Genomic DNA, 23,700 nt, shown 5'->3' with positions numbered 1-23,700 from the left:
CTATCTCTATGGAATCAGGATATATAGCAACGGCCATTGTTTTCGTACTGTTACAGTAATTGGCATCAGTTTTAAAGACTTGGCAGTCGCCATCTTGGATGGGTGTCATGATGAAATTCGGTCCAGTTTTAATGCACGCTCCAAAAATCCCTTTTTAGGCATCAGTAGCCCCTGCAGGATGAGATAATGCTCGATGATACGTTTATGGCTGACTGTCCTGGATTGTTCACCTAGTCACACGTGAGGGCAGGATAACACAGTCAGGCCAGGAGGAGTCACAGGAGGATCAAACGATAGATAAATATATACAGGAAACTCTGGACCACAAGCACTGGCAGATGACTAGAGCAGATGAGCGACCTAAAGTCTCAAGGTCGCCCTCTGAAGGTGAAAGGAGAGATTACATCTCAGATTGTGAAAGGATTCTTTACTGTTAGAGCCAGGAAACTGAGAAATGCTGAGCCAGGGATTCAGCTGGTTATCAGTAGAAGGTCAGGAGGGATCTCTGTAGGACAATACGCCAGGATGCCACTCACTGTTGCCAAACTACAACTCCCAGCATGCCCGGACAGCCGTTGGCTGTCCGGGCATGCTGGGTGTTGTAGTTTGGCAACAGCTGGAGACACCCTGGTTGTTATTCACTGCAATATACTCTAATATGGTGGTTTATAGTGTATGAAATATATAGTACTATATGGTGGTGTATAGTGTATGATATTTAGTACTATGTGGTGGTGTATAGTGTATGGTATATAGTACTATATGGTGGTGTATAGTGTATGATATATATATATATATATATATATAGTACTATATGGTGGTGTATAGTGTATGATATATAGTACTATATGGTGGTGTATAGTGTATGGTATATAGTACTATATGGTGGTGTATAGTGTATGATATATATATATATATATATATATATATATAGTACTATATGGTGGTGTATAGTGTATGATATATATAGTACTATATGGTGGTGTATAGTGTATGATATATATAGTACTATATGGTGGTGTATAGTGTATGATATATAGTACTATATGGTGGTGTATAGTGTTAGATATATATAGTACTATATGGTGGTGTATAGTGTATGATATATAGTACTATATGGTGGTGTATAGTGTATAATATATAGTACTATATGGTGGTGTATAGTGTATGATATATATAGTACTATATGGTGGTGTATAATGTATGATATATATATATAGTACTATATGGTGGTGTATAGTGTATAATATATAGTACTATATGGTGGTGTATAGTGTATGATATATATATAGTACTATATGGTGGTGTATAATGTATGATATATATATATAGTACTATATGGTGGTGTATAGTGTATGATATATATATAGTACTATATGGTGGTGTATAGTGTATGATATATATAGTACTATATGGTGGTGTATAGTGTATGATATATATATAGTACTATATGGTGGTGTATAGTGTAGGATATATAGTACTATATGGTGGTGTATAATGTATGATATATATATAGTACTATATGGTGGTGTATAGTGTATGATATATATAGTACTATATGGTGGTGTATAGTGTATAATATATAGTACTATATGGTGGTGTATAGTGTATGATATATATATAGTACTATATGGTGGTGTATAGTATATGATATATATATATAGTACTATATGGTGGTGTATAGTGTATGATATATATAGTACTATATGGTGGTGTATAGTGTATGATATATATAGTACTATATGGTGGTGTATAGTGTATGATATATATAGTACTATATGGTGGTGTATAGTGTATGATATATATAGTACTATATGGTGGTGTATAGTGTATGATATATATAGTACTATATGGTGGTGTATAGTGTATGATATATATAATACTATATGGTGGTGTATAGTGTATGATATATAGTACTATATGGTGGTGTATAGTGTATGATATATATAGTACTATATGGTGGTGTATAGTGTATGATATATAGTACTATATGGTGGTGTATAGTGTATGATATATATAGTACTATATGGTGGTGTATAGCGTATGATATATAGTACTATATGGTGGTGTATAGTGTATGATATATATATATATAGTACTATATGGTGGTGTATAGTGTATGATATATATATAGTACTATATGGTGGTGTATAATGTATGATATATATATATAGTACTATATGGTGGTGTATAGTGTATGATATATAGTACTATATGGTGGTGTATAGTGTATGATATATATAGTACTATATGGTGGTGTATAGTGTATGATATATATAGTACTATATGGTGGTGTATAGTGTATGATATATATAGTACTATATGGTGGTGTATAGTGTAGGATATATATAGTACTATATGGTGGTGTATAGTGTATAATATATAGTACTATATGGTGGTGTATAATGTATGATATATATATAGTACTATATGGTGGTGTATAATGTATGATATATATATAGTACTATATGGTGGTGTATAGTGTATGATATATATATAGTACTATATGGTGGTGTATAGTGTATGATATATAGTACTATATGGTGTTTATAGTGTATAATATATATAGTACTATATGGTGGTGTATAGTGTATGATATATATAGTACTATATGGTGGTGTATAGTGTAGGATATATAGTACTATATGGTGGTGTATAGTGTATGATATATATATAGTACTATATGGTGGTGTATAGTGTATGATATATATAGTACTATATGGTGGTGTATAGTGTATGATATATATAGTACTATATGGTGGTGTATAGTGTATGATATATATATAGTACTATATGGTGGTGTAAAGTGTATGATATATATATTACTATATGGTGGTGTATAGTGTATGATATATATAGTACTATATGGTGGTGTATAGTGTATGATATATATAGTACTATATGGTGGTGTATAGTGTATGATATATATAGTACTATATGGTGGTGTATAGTGTATGATATATATAGTACTATATGGTGGTGTATAGTGTATGATATATATAGTACTATATGGTGGTGTATAGTGTATGATATATATGGTACTATATGGTGGTGTAAAGTGTATGATATATATAGTACTATATGGTGGTGTATAGTGAAGGATATATAGTACTATATGGTGGTGTATAGTGTATGATATATATAGTACTATATGGTGGTGTATAGTGTATGATATATATAGTACTATATGGTGGTGTATAGTGTATGATATATATAGTACTATATGGTGGTGTATAGTGTATGATATATATAGTACTATATGGTGGTGTATAGTGTATAATATATATATATATATAGTACTATATGGTGGTGTATAGTGTCGGATATATATAGTACTATATGGTGGTGTATAGTGTATGATATTTAGTACTATATGGTGGTGTATAGTGTATGATATATATAGTACTATATGGTGATGTATAGTGTATGATATATATAGTACTATATGGTGGTGTATAGTGTATGATATATATAGTACTATATAGTGGTGTATAGTGTATGATATATATAGTACTATATGGTGGTGTATAGTGTATGATATATATAGTACTATATGGTGGTGTATAGTGTATGATATATATATTATTATATGGTGGTGTATAGTGTATGATATATATAGTACTATATGGTGCTGTATAGTGTAGGATATATATAGTACTATATGGTGGTGTATAGTGTATGATATATATATAGTACTATATGTTGGTGTATAGTGTATGATATATATATAGTACTATATGTTGGTGTATAGTGTATGATATATATATATAGTACTATATGGTGGTGTAGAGTGTATGATATATATAGTACTATATGGTGCTGTAGAGTGTAGGATATATATATATATAGTACTATATGGTGGTGTATAGTGTATGATATATATAGTACTATATGGTGCTGTATAGTGTAGGATATATATCGTACTATATGGTGGTGTATAGTGTATGATATATATAGTACTATATGGTGGTGTATAGTGTATGATATATATAGTACTATATGGTGCTGTAGAGTGTAGGATATATATATAGTACTATATGGTGGTGTATAGTGTATGATATATAGTACTATATGGTGGTGTATAGTGTATGATATATATAATATCATATGGTGGTGTATAGTGTATGATATATAGTACTATATGGCGGTGTATAGTGTATGATATATATAGTACTATATGGTGGTGTATAGTGTATGATATATATAGTACTATATGGTGCTGTATAGTGTAGGATATATATATAGTACTATATGGAGGTGTATAGTGTATGATATATATAGTACTATATGGTGGTGTATAGTGTATAATATATAGTACTATATGGTGGTGTATAGTGTATGATATATAGTACTATATGGTGTTTATAGTGTATAATATATATAGTACTATATGGTGGTGTATAGTGTATAATATATATAGTACTATATGGTGGTGTATAGTGTAGGATATATATAGTACTATATAGTGGTGTATAGTGTATGATATATATAGTACTATATGGTGGTGTATAGTGTATAATATATATAGTACTATATGGTGGTGTATAGTGTATGATATATATATATAGTACTATATGGTGGTGTATAGTGTATGATATATATAGTACTATATGGTGGTGTATAGTGTATAATATATAGTACTATATGGTGGTGTATAGTGTATGATATATATAGTACTATATGGTGGTGTATGATATATATAGTACTATATGGTGGTGTATAGTGTATGATATATATAGTACTATATGGTGGTGTATAGTGTATGATATATATAATATCATATGGTGGTGTATAGTGTATGATATATATAGTACTATATGGTGGTGTATAGTGTATGATATATATAGTACTATATGGTGGTGTATAGTGTATGATATATATAGTACTATATGGTGGTGTATAGTGTATGATATATATAGTACTATATGGTGGTGTATAGTGTATGATATATATAGTACTATATGGTGGTGTATAGTGTATGATATATATAGTACTATATGGTGGTGTATAGTGTATGATATATATAGTACTATATGGTGGTGTATAGTGTATGATATATATGGTACTATATGGTGGTGTATAGTGTATGATATATATAGTACTATATGGTGGTGTATAGTGAAGGATATATAGTACTATATGGTGGTGTATAGTGTATGATATATATAGTACTATATGGTGGTGTATAGTGTATGATATATATAGTACTATATGGTGGTGTATAGTGTATGATATATAGTACTATATGGTGGTGTATAGTGTATGATATATATAGTACTATATGGTGGTGTATAGTGTATGATATATATAGTACTATATGGTGGTATATAGTGTATGATATATATATATAGTACTATATGGTGGTGTATAGTGTATGATATATATAGTACTATATGGTGGTGTATAGTGTATGATATATATAGTACTATATGGTGGTGTATAGTGTATAATATATATATATATAGTACTATATGGTGGTGTATAGTGTCGGATATATATAGTACTATATGGTGGTGTATAGTGTATGATATATATAGTACTATATGGTGGTGTATAGTGTATGATATATATAGTACTATATAGTGGTGTATAGTGTATGATATATATAGTACTATATGGTGGTGTATAGTGTATGATTTATATAGTACTATATGGTAGTGTATAGTGTATGATATATATAGTACTATATGGTGGTGTATAGTGTATGATATATATATAGTACTATATGGTGGTGTATAGTGTATGATATATATAGTACTATATGGTGGTGTATAGTGTATGATATATATATAGTACTATATGGTGGTGTATAGTGTATGATATATATAGTACTATATGGTAGTGTATAGTGTATGATATATAGTACTATATGGTGGTGTTTAGTGTATGATATATATAGTACTATATGGTGGTGTATAGTGTATGATATATATAGTAATATATGGTGGTGTATAGTGTATGATATATATATTACTATATGGTGGTGTATAGTGTATGATATATATAGTACTATATGGTGGTGTATAGTGTATGATATATATAGTACTATATGGTGGTGTATAGTGTATGATATATATAGTACTATATGGTGGTGTATAGTGTATGATATATGTAGTACTATATGGTGGTGTATAGTGTATGATATATATAGTACTATATGGTGGTGTATAGTGTATGATATATATAGTACTATATGGTGGTGTATAGTGTATGATATATATAGTACTATATGGTAGTGTATAGTGTATGATATATATAGTACTATATGGTGGTGTATAGTGTATGATATATATAGTACTATATGGTGGTGTATAGTGTATGATATATATAGTACTATATGGTGGTGTATAGTGTATAATATATATATATATAGTACTATATGGTGGTGTATAGTGTCGGATATATATAGTACTATATGGTGGTGTATAGTGTATGATATATATAGTACTATATGGTGGTGTATAGTGTATGATATATATAGTACTATATGGTGGTGTATAGTGTATGATATATATAGTACTATATGGTGGTGTAGAGTGTATGATATATATAGTACTATATGGTGCTGTATAGTGTAGGATATATATAGTACTATATGGTGGTGTATAGTGTATGATATATATATATATATAGTACTATATGGTGGTGTATAGTGTATGATATATATATAGTACTATATGGTGGTGTATAGTGTATCATATATATAGTACTATATGGTGGTGTATAGTGTATGATATATATAGTACTATATGTTGGTGTATAGTGTATGATATATATATATTACTATATGGTGGTGTAGAGTGTATGATATATATAGTACTATATGGTGCTGTAGAGTGTAGGATATATATATAGTACTATATGGTGGTGTATAGTGTATGATATATATAGTACTATATGGTGCTGTATAGTGTAGGATATATATATCGTACTATATGGTGGTGTATAGTGTATGATATATATAGTACTATATGGTGCTGTAGAGTGTAGGATATATATATAGTACTATATGGTGGTGTATAGTGTATGATATATATAGTACTATATGGTGCTGTATAGTGTAGGATATATATATATAGTACTATATGGTGGTGTATAGTGTAGGATATATATAGTACTATATGGTGGTGTATAGTGTATGATATATATAGTACTATATGGTGCTGTATAGTGTAGGATATATATATAGTACTATATGGAGGTGTATAGTGTATGATATATATAGTACTATATGGTGGTGTATAGTGTATAATATATAGTACTATATGGTGGTGTATAGTGTATGATATATAGTACTATATGGTGGTGTATAGTGTATGATATATATAGTACTATATGGTGGTGTATAGTGTATGATATATATAGTACTATATGGTGGTGTATAGTGTATGATATATATAGTACTATATGGTGGTGTATAGTGTATGATATATATATAGTACTATATGGTGGTGTATAGTGTATGATATATATAGTACTATATGGTGGTGTATAGTGTATGATATATATATAGTACTATATGGTGGTGTATAGTGTATGATATATATATATAGTACTATATGGTGGTGTATAGTGTATAATATATATATAGTACTATATGGTGGTGTATAGTGTATGATATATATAGTACTATATGGTGGTGTATAGTGTATGATATATATAGTACTATATGGTGGTATATAGTGTATGATATATATAGTACTATATGGTGGTGTATAGTGTATAATATATATATATATAGTACTATATGGTGGTGTATAGTGTCGGATATATATAGTACTATATGGTGGTGTATAGTGTATGATATATAGTACTATATGGTGGTGTATAGTGTATGATATATATAGTACTATATGGTGGTGTATAGTGTATGATATATATAGTACTATATGGTGGTGTATAGTGTCGGATATATATAGTACTGTCTGGTGGTGTATAGTGTATGATATATAGTACTATATGGTGGTGTATAGTGTATGATATATATAGTACTATATGGTGGTGTATAGTGTATGATATATAGTACTATCTGGTGGTGTATAGTGTAGGATATATATAGTACTATATGGTGGTGTATAGTGTATGATATATATAGTACTATATGGTGTTTATAGTGTATAATATATATAGTACTATATGGTGATGTATAGTGTATGATATATATATATATATATATATATATATAGTACTATATGGTGTTTATAGTGTATGATATATATAGTACTATATGGTGGTGTATAGTGTATGATATATAGTACTATATGGTGGTGTATAGTGTATGATATATAGTACTATATGGTGGTGTATAGTGTATAATATATAGTACTATATGGTGGTGTATAGTGTATGATATATGTAGTACTATATGGTGCTGTATAGTGTAGGATATATATATAGTACTATATGGAGGTGTATAGTGTATGATATATATAGTACTATATGGTGGTGTATAGTGTAGGATATATAGTACTATATGGTGGTGTATAGTGTATGATATATATATATATATATATATATATATAGTACTATATGGTGGTGTATAGTGTATGATATATATATATAGTACTATATGGTGGTGTATAGTGTATGATATATATAGTACTATATGGTGGTGTATAGTGTATGATATATAGTACTATATGGTGGTGTATAGTGTATGATATATATAGTACTATATGGTGGTGTATAGTGTATGATATATATAGTACTATATGGTGGTGTATAGTGTATGATATATAGTACTATATGGTGGTGTATAGTGTATGATATATATAGTACTATATGGTGGTGTATAGTGTATGATATATATAGTACTATATGGTGGTGTATAGTGTCGGATATATATAGTACTATATGGTGGTGTATAGTGTATGATATATAGTACTATCTGGTGGTGTATAGTGTATGATATATATAGTACTATATGGTGGTGTATAGTGTCGGATATATATAGTACTATATGGTGGTGTATAGTGTATGATATATAGTACTATCTGGTGGTGTATAGTGTATGATATATATAGTACTATATGGTGGTGTATAGTGTATGATATATATATAGTACTATATGGTGGTGTATAGTGTATGATATATATAGTACTATATGGTGGTGTATAGTGTATGATATATAGTACTATCTGGTGGTGTATAGTGTAGGATATATATAGTACTATATGGTGGTGTATAGTGTATGATATATATAGTACTATATGGTGTTCATAGTGTATAATATATATAGTACTATATGGTGATGTATAGTGTATGATATATATATATATATATATAGTACTATATGGTGTTTATAGTGTATGATATATATAGTACTATATGGTGGTGTATAGTGTATGATATATAGTACTATATGGTGGTGTATAGTGTAGGATATATAGTACTATATGGTGGTGTATAGTGTATGATATATATATATAGTACTATATGGTGGTGTATAGTGTATGATATATATAGTACTATATGGTGGTGTATAGTGTATGATATATAGTACTATATGGTGGTGTATAGTGTATGATATATATAGTACTATATGGTGGTGTATAGTGTATGATATATAGTACTATATGGTGATGTATAGTGTAGGATATATATAGTACTATATGGTGGTGTATAGTGTATGATATATATAGTACTATATGGTGTTTATAGTGTATAATATATATAGTACTATATGGTGGTGTATAGTGTATGATATATATAGTACTATATGGGGGTGTATAGTGTATGATATATATAGTACTATATGGGGGTGTATAGTGTATGATATATAGTACTATATGGTGGTGCATAGTGTATAATATATAGTACTATATGGTGGTGTATAGTGTATGATATATATATATATATATAATACTATATGGTGGTGTATAGTGTATGATATATATAGTACTATATGGTGGTGTATAGTGTATGATATATAGTACTATATGGTGGTGTATAGTGTATGATATATATAGTACTATATGGTGGTGTATAGTGTATGATATATATAGTACTATATGGTGGTGTATAGTGTATGATATATATATAGTACTATATGGTGGTGTATAGTGTATGATATATATATAGTACTATATGGTTATGTATAGTGTATGATATATATAGTACTATATGGTGGTGTATAGTGTATGATATATATAGTACTATATGGTGGTGTATAGTGTATGATATATATAATATCATATGGTGGTGTATAGTGTATGATATATATAGTACTATATGGTGGTGTATAGTGTATGATATATATAGTACTATATGGTGGTGTATAGTGTATGATATATATATATATTACTATATGGTGGTGTAGAGTGTATGATATATATATAGTACTATATGGTGGTGTATAATGTATGATATATATATATAGTACTATATGGTGGTGTATAGTGTATGATATATATATATTACTATATGGTGGTGTATAGTGTATGATATATATATTACTATATGGTGGTGTATAGTGTATGATATATATAGTACTATATGGTGGTGTATAGTGTATGATATATATATATATATATAGTACTATATGGTGGTGTATAGTGTATGATATATATATATATAGTACTATATGGTGGTGTATAATGTATGATATATATATAGTACTATATGGTGGTGTATAGTGTATGATATATATAAAGTACTATATGGTGGTGTATAGTGTATGATATATATTTAGTACTATATGGTGGTGTATAGTGTATGATATATATATAGTACTATATGGTGGTGTATAGTGTATGATATATATATAGTACTATATGGTGGTGTATAGTGTATGATATATATAGTACTATATGGTGGTGTATAGTGTATGATATATATAGTACTATATGGTGGTGTATAGTGTATGATATATATAGTACTATATGGTGGTGTATAGTGTATGATATATATAGTACTATATGGTGGTGTATAGTGTATAATATATATAGTACTATATGGTGGTGTATAATGTATGATATATATATAGTACTATATGGTGATGTATAATGTATGATATATATATAGTACTATATGATGGTGTATAGTGTATGATATATATATTACTATATGGTGGTGTATAGTGTATGATATATATATATTACTATATGGTGGTGTATAGTGTATGATATATATATAGTACTATATGGTGGTGTATAGTGTATGATATATATAGTACTATATGGTGGTGTATAGTGTATGATATATATATATATATATATATATATATATAGTACTATATGGTGGTGTATAATGTATGATATATATATAGTACTATATGGTGGTGTATAATGTATGATATATATAGTACTATATGGTGGTGTATAGTGTATGTTATATATAGTACTATATGGTGGTGTAGAGTGTATGATATATAGTACTATATGGTGGTGTAGAGTGTATGATATATATATATAGTACTATATGGTGGTGTATAATGTATGATATATATAGTACTATATGGTGGTGTATAATGTATGATATATATATATATAGTACTATATGGTGGTGTATAGTGTATGATATATATATAGTACTATATGGTGGTGTATAATGTATGATATATATATAGTACTATATGGTGGTGTATAGTGTATGATATATATAGTACTATATGGTGGTGTATAGTGTATGATATATATATTACTATATGGTGGTGTATAGTGTATGATATGGCGGTATATAGTGTATATAAAGCATTATATGGTGGTGTATAGTGTCTGATATATAGCACTATGTGCCCCGGATGAAGAATAGATACTTTTCAGGGCAGAATGTCACATAGCAGAGATCCGCCGCACGTTTATGAAATTGCAGACTGAAGTTACAGACAACGCGTTTCGGGTTCTATTTTCTTTTATTTAATACATAAATCATGTTGATTATAAAGACAACTGCAGATCCGATGTAACGTAGCGATCACATTGACTTCCTCCTCTATCGGGAAGAGAAAAAATAAATAAAAGAAGGAAAGTTGGAAAAAGTTCAAAAAGACCCAAAATTCTCCTGTCAAATTTTGGCTGCAGCGCTGAATGCGTGAACGGCCTTTAATGCGCTTAGGCTGTGATATTTGTGTGATAAATGGCGGCACAGAATACCTATAGCTCCCGATGCTTTTCTTAAAGGTTAGCGGAGGAATGCGGCCGGGGGCTCCATGAATAGAGGCTTTAGTCATAGATTTTCACAGCCTCTCGCTGTGCCAGGACATTTGCTATAGTGTGCGCAGGGAACACGCCCGCCATGGCGATGAAAGAGTGGCTTATCCTGATTCTGTCCTCGTGCGCGCCATAAACAACAGGAGCCACCACCATATAAAACCCCTCCCCGATGAAATCATGAGACCTTCCTTTAATGCACAAAAAAAAACACCAATGGAAACATCTGCGTTACCATATCCGCGGCGGAAAATTCGCTCGGAATTAGGAAAAGAAAAATTCTATTCATGGGACCACAACAAAAAGTTCCCCAAAAGTGGCGATAAACATTTCTGATGCAGTCGCTATGGCATCCGCACTCACACAGGCGAGGGACGGGCGTTCCTAATCGTACAGGGAGATTTTTCCAGTGTTATTGTAATTTGGCGCGTCGTGTATAAAGTAAACGCCACTGCGAGCACAAAATACAAGAAACAATAAAAGGTTGATTATTAATGAGCCGGGTATAGGGGCACAGAATGGACGCCATGGTTACGGAACTCTGGAGAGTTATCTGACGGCCCGAGAAATGCGCTGCTGACGGCGTGAAATGTCAGAGACACCGTGATCTGTCCGCAGCATGGCGGCCGGGGGAGAGCCACAAGAGTGTCAAGTATTCTGCCCCCATCTCAGATGTAAATGCAGCCTAATCCGTATCTATCTGCGCTGTGTGAACGCGGCCGGAGATTTCCCATTACTTCATCTCTTTACATTAGGATCAAATACATGAGTCAAATTTACATCACACGGCGCAAATCACATCCAGGATTATATCGGCCTCTGGGGGACAGAATTACAATGGGCCCTGTATATACTGCATTACAACAGCATATCTATCTATCTATCTATCTATCTATCTATCTCATATCTATCTATCTAATATCTATCTATCTCATATCTATTTATCTATCTCATATCTATCTATCTAATATCTATCTATCTCATATCTATTTATCTATCTATCTATCTATCTATCTATCTATCTATCTATCTATCTCATATCTATTTATCTCATATCTATCTATCTCCTATCTATCTATCTATCTATCTATCTCATATCTATCTATCTATCTATCTCATATCTATCTATCTCCTATCTATCTATCTATCTCATATCTATCTATCTATCTCATATCTATCTATCTCATATCTATCTATCTCATATCTATCTATCTATCTCAGATAGATAACAGATAGATAGATAGATAGATATGAGATATATATATATATATATATATCTGTTATCTATCTGAGATAGATAGATATGAGATAGATAGATATGAGATAGATAGATATGAGATAGATAGATATGAGATAGATAGATAGATATGAGATAGATAGATAGATAGGAGATAGATAGATATGAGATAGATAGATAGATAGATATGAGATAGATAGATAGATAGATAGATAGATAGATAGATAGGAGATAGATAGATATGAGATAAATAGATATGAGATAGATAGATAGATAGATAGATAGATATGAGATATATATATATATATATCTATCTATCTCATATCTATCTCATATCTATCTATCTATCTATCTATCTCATATCTATCTATCTATCTATCTTATATCTATCTATCTATATAATATCTATCTATCTATCAATCTCATATCTGTCTATCTCATATCTATCTATCTATCTATCTATCTATCTCATATCTATCTATCTCTCATATCTTTGTCAGATCTATCTATCTCTTATCTATCTCATATCTATCTATCTATCTATCTATCTATTTCATATCTATCTATCTATCTCATCTATCTATCTCATATCTATCTATCTATCTACCTATCTCAAAAATATCTATCTTTCTATTTATCGATCTATTTATCCAAACCAACCTCTTAGGAAGTTCCATACAGTCCCCAGGTTACAGTACTAGATAATTCTATACCATGCCAATATGAATATGTCCACACTGTACGCACATAATGTGAACAGCGTCCAGACAAATAGTGTATGTAACAACAGTAACATTCAGGAAGATATAACAATGTGTTATACAGGATCCAGATAAATAGTGCCATATAGCATCTAGAAATTGTGTCATACAAACTCCAGATACATAATGTCATACAGTGCTCAGATAAATAGTGTCATACAGTGCTCAGATAAATAGTGTCATACAGTGCTCAGATACATAGTGTCATACAGTGCTCAGATACATAGTATCATACAGTGCTCAGATACATAGTGTCATACAGTGCTCAGATAAATAGTATCATACAGTGCTCAGATACATAGTGTCATACAGTGTTCAGATAAATAGTGTCATACAGTGCTCAGATACATAGTGTCATACAGTGCTCAGATAAATAGTGTCATACAGTGCTCAGATAAATAGTGTCATACAGTGCTCAGATACATAGTGTCATACAGTGCTCAGATACATAGTGTCATACAGTGCTCAGATACATAGTGTCATACAGTGCTCAGATACATAGTGTCATACAGTGCTCAGATACATAGTGTCATACAGTGCTCAGATAAATAGTGTCATACAGTGCTCAGATAAATAGTGTCATACAGTGCTCAGATAAATAGTGTCATACAGTGCTCAGATACATAGTGTCATACAGTGCTCAGATACATAGTGTCATACAGTGCTCAGATAAATAGTGTCATACAGTGCTCAGATACATAATGTCATACAGTGCTCAGATACATAGTGTCATACAGTGCTCAGATAAATAGTGTCATACAGTGCTCAGATACATAGTGTCATACAGTGCTCAGATACATAGTATCATACAGTGCTCAGATACATAGTGTCATACAGTGCTCAGATAAATAGTATCATACAGTGCTCAGATACATAGTGTCATACAGTGCTCAGATAAATAGTGTCATACAGTGCTCAGATAAATAGTGTCATACAGTGCTCAGATACATAGTGTCATACAGTGCTCAGATACATAGTGTCATACAGTGCTCAGATAAATAGTATCGTACAGTGCTCAGATACATAGTGTCATACAGTGCTCAGATAAATAGTGTCATACAGTGCTCAGATACATAGTGTCATACAGTGCTCAGATACATAGTGTCATACAGTGCTCAGATACATAGTGTCATACAGTGCTCAGATAAATAGTGTCATACAGTGCTCAGATACATAGTGTCATACAGTGGTCAGATAAATAGTGTCATACAGTGCTCAGATACATAGTGCCATACAGTGCTCAGATAAATAGTGTCATACAGTGCTCAGATACATAGTGTCATACAGTGCTCAGATACATAGTGTCATACAGTGCTCAGATAAATAGTATCATACAGTGCTCAGATAGTGTCATACAGTGCTCAGATACATAGTGTCATACAGTGCTCAGATACATAGTGTCATACAGTGCTCAGATAAATAGTATCATACAGTGCTCAGATACATAGTGTCATACAGTGCTCAGATAAATAGTGTCATACAGTGCTCAGATAAATAGTGTCATACAGTGCTCAGATAAATAGTGTCATACAGTGCTCAGATAAATAGTGTCATACAGTGCTCAGATACATAGTGTCATACAGTGCTCAGATAAATAGTGTCATACAGTGCTCAGATAAATAGTGTCATACAGTGCTCAGATAAATAGTGTCATACAGTGCTCAGATAAATAGTGTCATACAGTGCTCAGATACATAGTGTCATACAGTGCTCAGATACATAGTGTCATACAGTGCTCAGATACATAGTGTCATACAGTGCTCAGATACATAGTGTCATACAGTGCTCAGATAAATAGTGTCATACAGTGCTCAGATAAATAGTGTCATACAGTGCTCAGATAAATAGTGTCATACAGTGCTCAGATAAATAGTGTCATACAGTGCTCAGATAAATAGTGTCATACAGTGCTCAGATACATAGTGTCATACAGTGCTCAGATAAATAGTGTCATACAGTGCTCAGATAAATAGTGTCATACAGTGCTCAGATACATAGTGGCATACAGTGCTCAGATAAATAGTGTCATACCGTGCTCAGATACATAGTGTCATACAGTGCTCAGATACATAGTGTCATACAGTGCTCAGATACATAGTGTCATACAGTGCTCAGATACATAGTGTCATACAGTGCTCAGATACATAGTGTCATACAGTGCTCAGATAAATAGTGTCATACCGTGCTCAGATACATAGTGTCATACCATGCTCAGATACATAGTGTCATACAGTGCTCAGATACATAGTGTCATACAGTGCTCAGATACATAGTGTCATACAGTGCTCAGATACATAGTGTCATACAGTGCTCAGATACATAGTGTCATACAGTGCTCAGATACATAGTGTCATACAGCTTCCAGATAGTGTGATTGCTCAGATAAACCATCATATAAATAGTGCGGGCTGTTGTATTGTGTTGTACATTGTGATTCCACCTGTGACCCAATGTATCTAAGCACATGGTTTGCGATACTGTCTACTTCTGCAGAAGTGTATCTAAGCCTTTTCTGTTTGATACAATCTGTGAGAAGCCACATTCCCTATCATGTAATGTTGTATCTTCTTGTGTATTTCAGCTGAGTGACGGGGTGACGGCCGGGCAGGGTCTTGGGGTGGAGATCATGGTCACCTTCCAGCTGGTCCTCTGCGTTGTTGCTGTCACAGACAGAAGACGACACGATATCTCGGGGTCCGTTCCTCTGGCCATAGGACTCTCTGTTGCCCTCGGACATCTCATTGCGGTAAGAAAAAACAATGACATCTACAACCTGTCCTGTCTGTGTCATCGCAGGATCATAGGACATCTCCACAATGTAACACTGATTGTAAAGAACACACACACAAACACACACATAAATACACATACACAAACACATACACAAACATACATGCACATAAATACACATACACACATAAACAAACACACACATACACACACATAAATATACATACACACACACATAAATACACAAACACACATAAACAAACAAACACATACACACACATAAATATACATACACACATGCCTACACAAACACACATATACACACACATACATGCACATAAATACACATACACACATAAACAAACACACACATACACACACATAAATATACATACACACATGCCTACACAAACACACACACATAAATACACACATAAACAAACGCATACACACAAACACACCCATACACAAACACATAAATACACCCATACACACACATACACAAACACATGTACACACACATAAATACAAATACACACATAAATACACAAACCTACACACACACCCATACATATACACAAATACATACACACACACATATGCACATACACACACATATACAGACATACATACATACACACAAACGCATACACAGGCAAATATATATATACTGTATACACTTTATCCTTTCAGATATGTCAGCATAGAGCCCATATGTCATATTCTGTATATGCTGGTAGGTCCCTTCTCCTTTCTCAACATCGTCTTCTGCTGAGTAATGCTCTGTGTGTCATCTGCCAAGGAAAATAAATGCTCTGAGCACAATTCTGTTTCATAAAAGGGTTAATCACATTGCACATACCACGGGACTGTGACATTCATTTACTTATTAAAAAGGAATAAAAAAACAAATTGGCATGAAAGCAGCAAAAAAGCACAAGATCAACACCACAGAGTCACAACTGCACAACCAATAACCTAGTGATACACAATAGGGACGTCCAGAAAGTAAATACAGACGCTAAGTGAGAAAATGTCACCTGCAGAAAGATTCCATTATGTTATAGGATATTCCAATGTGTTTCCTCCTGTATGATAGAGGGGTTCATCAGGGGCAAACTCCAAGGAAAATAATACTGCCCTTTATAAACACAAAATACTTCTATCACATTGCACCATGTATAAAATATAACTACTATAATACTGCTCCTATATACAGGAATATAACTACTATAATACTGCTCCTATATACAAGAATATAACTACTATAATACTGCTCCTATATACAAGAATATAACTACTATTATACTGCTCCTATATACAGGAATATAACTACTATAATACTGCTCCTATATACAAGAATATAACTACTATAATACTGCTCCTATATACAAGAATATAACTACTATAATACTGCTCCTATATACAAGAATATAACTACTATAATACTGCCTCCTATATACAAGAATATAACTACTATAATACTGCTCCTATATACAGGAATATAACTACTATAATACTGCTCCTATATACAAGAATATAACTACTATAATACTGCTCCTATATACAAGAATATAACTACTATAATACTGCTCCTATATACAAGAATATAACTACTATAATACTGCTCCTATATACAAGAATATAACTACTATAATACTGCTCCTATTTTCAAGAATATAACTACTATAATACTGCTCCTATATACAAGAATATATCTACTATATTACTGCCCCTATATACAAGAATATAACTACTATAATACTGTCTCCTATATACAAGAATATAACTACTATAATACTGCTCCTATATACAAGAATATAACTACTATAATACTGCCTCCTATATACAAGAATATAACTACTATAATACTGCTCCTATATGCAAGAATATAACTACTATAATACTGCCTCCTATATACAAGAATATAACTACTATAATACTGCTCCTATATACAGGAATATAACTACTATAATACTGCTCCTATATACAAGAATATAACTACTATAATACTGCTCCTATATACAGGAATATAACTACTATAATACTGCTCCTATATACAAGAATATAACTACTATAATACTGCTCCTATTTTCAAGAATATAACTACTATAATACTGCTCCTATATACAAGAATATATCTACTATAATACTGTCTCCTATATACAAGAATATAACTACTATAATACTGCTCCTATATGCAAGAATATAACTACTATAATACTGCCTCCTATTTTCAAGAATATAACTACTATAATACTGCTCCTATATACAAGAATATATCTACTATATTACTGCCCCTATATACAAGAATATAACTACTATAATACTGTCTCCTATATACAAGAATATAACTACTATAATACTGCTCCTATATACAAGAATATAACTACTATAATACTGCCTCCTATATACAAGAATATAACTACTATAATACTGCTCCTATATGCAAGAATATAACTACTATAATACTGCCTCCTATATACAAGAATATAACTACTATAATACTGCTCCTATATACAGGAATATAACTACTATAATACTGCTCCTATATACAAGAATATAACTACTATAATACTGCTCCTATATACAGGAATATAACTACTATAATACTGCTCCTATATACAAGAATATAACTACTATAATACTGCTCCTATTTTCAAGAATATAACTACTATAATACTGCTCCTATATACAAGAATATATCTACTATAATACTGTCTCCTATATACAAGAATATAACTACTATAATACTGCTCCTATATACAAGAATATAACTACTATAATACTGCTCTTATATACAAGAATATAACTACTATAATACTGCCTCCGATATACAAGAATATAACTACTATAATACTGCTCATATATACAAGAATATAACTACTATAATACTGCCTCTGATATACAAGAATATAACTACTATAATACTGCTCCTATATACAAGAATATAACTACTATAATACTACTCCTATATACAAGAATATAACTACTATAATACCGCTCATATATACAAGAATATAACTACTATAATACTGCTCTTATATACAAGAATATAACTACTATAATACTGCTCCTATATACAAGAATATAACTACTATAATACTGCTCTTATATACAAGAATATAACTACTATAATACTGCTCCTATATACAAGAATATAACTACTATAATACTGCTCCTATATACAAGAATATAACTACTATAATACTGCTCTTATATACAAGAATATAACTACTATAATACTGCTCCTATATACAAGAATATAACTACTAGAATACTGCTCCTATATACAAGAATATAACTACTAGAATACTGCTCCTATATACAAGAATATAACTACTATAATACTGCTCTTATATACAAGAATATAACTACTATAATACTGCTCCTATATACAAGAATATAACTACTATAATACTGCTCCTATATACAAGAATATAACTACTATAATACTGCCTCCGATATACAAGAATATAACTACTATAATACTGCTCATATATACAAGAATATAACTACTATAATACTGCCTCTGATATACAAGAATATAACTACTATAATACTGCTCCTATATACAAGAATATAACTACTATAATACTGCTCTTATATACAAGAATATAACTACTATAATACTGCTCCTATATACAAGAATATAACTACTATAATACTGCTCTTATATACAAGAATATAACTACTATAATACTGCTCCTATATACAAGAATATAACTACTATAATACTGCTCTTATATACAAGAATATAACTACTATAATACTGCTCCTATATACAAGAATATAACTACTATAATACTGCTCCTATATACAAGAATATAACTACTATAATACTGCTCCTATATACAAGAATATAACTACTATAATACTGCCTCCGATATACAAGAATATAACTACTATAATACTGCTCCTATATACAAGAATATAACTACTATAATACTGCTCCTATATACAAGAATATAACTACTATAATACTGCTCCTATATACAAGAATATATCTACTATAATACTGCTCCTATATACAATAATATAACTACTATAATACTGCCTCCTATATACAAGAATATAACTACTATAATACTGCTCCTATATACAAGAATATAACTACTATAATACTCCTCCTATATACAAGAATATAACTACTATAATGCTGCCTCCTATATACAAGAATATAACTACTATAATACTGCCTCCTATATACAAGAATATAACTACTATAATACTGCTCCTATATACAAGAATATAACTACTATAATACTGCTCCTATATACAGGAATATAACTACTATAATACTGCCCCCTATAGACTCCCTCCTGTAGATCCGGGGTCTTATTGATGGGTCACACTCTCTTATGTTTTGTTTCCACAGATCGATTACACTGGGTGCGGAATGAACCCTGCAAGGTCTTTCGGTTCTGCAGTAGTTGCTAAAAACTTCCAGTATCACTGGGTAAGACTCCACCTGTGCTGCCCTTATCTCCGCAGTTAACCTTCCCCTCACTGCTGCCCTTGGGCCCCTAGACCAGGCCGCTTCCCAGGACATTTTCTTTTTTTTCTCTCTTTCCATTCAGCATAAATACACTGCTCAAAAAAATGATTTCCTCTTTACGTAGTTGAATGCACTGACAACAAAATCCCACAAAAATTATCAATGGAAATCATCAACCCCTGGAGGTCTGGATATGGAGTCACACTCAAAATCACAGTGGAAAACCCCACTACAGGCTGATCCAACTTTATGTAATGTCCTTAATACAAGTCCCAATGAGGCTCAGTAGTGTGTGTGGCCTCCACGTGCCCGTATGACCTCCCTACAACGCCTGGGCATGCTCCTGATGAGGTGGAGGATGGTCTCCTGAGGGATGTCCTCCCAGACCTGGACTAAAGCATCCGCCAACTCCTGGACAGTCTGTGGTGGATGGAGCGAGACGTCCCAGATGTGCTCAATCGGATTCAGGGGAACGGGCGGCCAGTCCATAGCATCAATGCCTTCCTCTTGTAGGAACTGCTGACACACTCCAGCCACATGAGGTCTAGCATTGTCTTGTATTAGGAGGAACCGAGGGCCAACCGCACCAGCATATGGTCTCACAAGGGGTCTGAGGATCTCATCTCGGTACCTAATGGCAGTCAGGCTACCTCTGGCAAGCATATGGAGAGCTGTGCGACCCCCCCCAAAGAAATGCCACCCCACACCATTACTGACCCACCGCCAAACCGGTCATGCTGGAGGATGTTGCAGGCTGCAGAACATTCTCCACAGCGTCTCCAGACTCTGTCACATGTGCTCAGTGTGAACCTGCTTTCATCTGTGAAGAGCACAGGGCGCCTGTGGTGAATTTGCCAATCTTGGTGTTCTCTGGCAAATGCCAAACGTCCTGCACGGTGTTGGGCTGTAAGCAAAACCCCCACCTGTGGACGTCGGGCCCTCATACCGCCCTCATGGAGTCTGTTTCTGACCGTTTGAGTGGACACATGCACATTTGTGGCCTGCTGGAGGTCATTTTGCAGGGCTCTGGCAGTGCTCCTCCTGCTCTTCCTTGCACAAAGGCGGAGGTAGCGGTCCTGATGCTGAGTTGTTGCCTCCTACGGCCTCCTCCACATCTCCTGATGTACTGGCCTTTCTCCTGGTAGCGCCTCCATGCTCTGGACACTACGCTGACAGACACATCAAACCTTCTTGCCACAGTTCGCATTGATGTGCCATCCTGGATGAGCTGCACTACCTGAGCCACTTGTGTGGGTTGTAGACTCCGTCTTATGCTACCACTAGAGTGAAAGCACCGCCAGCATTCAAAAGTGACCAAAACATCAGCCAGGAAGCATAGGAACTGAGTAGTGGTCTGTGGTCACCACCTGCAGAACCACTCCTTTATTGGGGGTGTCTTGCTAATTGCCTATAATTTCCACGTGTTGTCTGTTCCATGTGAAATCGATTGTCAATCAGTGTTCTTCCTGAGTGGACAGTGGGATCTCACACAAGTGTCGGTGACTTGGAGTTACATTGTGTTGGTTATGTGTTCCCTTTATGTTTTTGAGCAGTGTAGATAGATGCTTTTTCTTTTTTTTTTACATACAGTCTTGTTTAGTTATTTGACTAGGGGCGGAGCATGACACCTAGCTCATCTTTGAATTCAAGTGTCAAGTTCCGCCCCTTTCCAGTCTATCAGCATATCCCTGGACTGGTCCTTTAAAAGTCATCTCAAATTAACATATTATTTATTTATTTATTTTTTACCCCTCCAGATCTTCTGGGTTGGACCAATGATCGGAGGAGCAGCCGCCGCCATTATTTATGATTTCATCTTAGCGCCGAGAACCAGCGACTTAACAGACCGCCTAAAGGTCTGGACCAACGGACAGGTGGAGGAGTACGAGCTGGACGGCGAAGACAACGCCCGCATGGAGATGAAACCAAAATAAAGAAGAGCGATACAAAACAAAAAAAAACACAAAAACTTCTGGAGGCGTCAGTATTATGGACATATATTTGTACAAAAAAAAAAAGAAACAAAAATATTCCAAAATGGGTTTTGTTTTTTTTCGCAGTTTGTTTTTAAATTTTGTGCTTTGTTTTCGCCTTTTGCCGTTTATGCCCTAACCTCGCGATTACCATACAAGACGTACTGTAAGATTTTATACTTTTTATAGGCGATTGCATGCTACATATCAATAGGGGACAACAACAACAACAAAAAAAATCATAGGGAGGAGCTTAGATAGATCACATGATGTAACGGGAATCACAGATTAAAGGGGTACGCCACTGGTTTGGAACATTTAGTTCCGAATGCTGGGTGTGCGCTGCGGGGGT

General features: G+C 32.6%; 1 protein-coding gene across 1 annotated transcript in view; it reads left to right on the top strand.

Moving 5' to 3' along the window:
* The window catches only part of AQP1 (aquaporin 1 (Colton blood group)), a 54,261-nt gene extending 30,778 nt beyond the window's left edge, over nt 1–23,483 (top strand). Inside the window, exons 2-4 of the mRNA XM_056518833.1 lie at nt 16,729–16,893; nt 21,256–21,336; nt 23,133–23,483. Coding sequence (XP_056374808.1) covers nt 16,729–16,893; nt 21,256–21,336; nt 23,133–23,309 — 423 coding nt within the window. The 3' untranslated portion in view covers nt 23,310–23,483. The remainder of the gene's footprint in view (nt 1–16,728; nt 16,894–21,255; nt 21,337–23,132) is intronic.
* The last annotated feature ends 217 nt before the right edge of the window (nt 23,484–23,700 follow it).

The sequence above is a fragment of the Hyla sarda genome, chromosome 5, assembly GCF_029499605.1.
Source record: "Hyla sarda isolate aHylSar1 chromosome 5, aHylSar1.hap1, whole genome shotgun sequence".
Classification (NCBI taxonomy): Eukaryota; Metazoa; Chordata; class Amphibia; order Anura; family Hylidae; genus Hyla; species Hyla sarda.
Note: the sequence above shows the minus strand (reverse complement) of the source record. Positions and strands in the feature narration are given on the sequence as shown.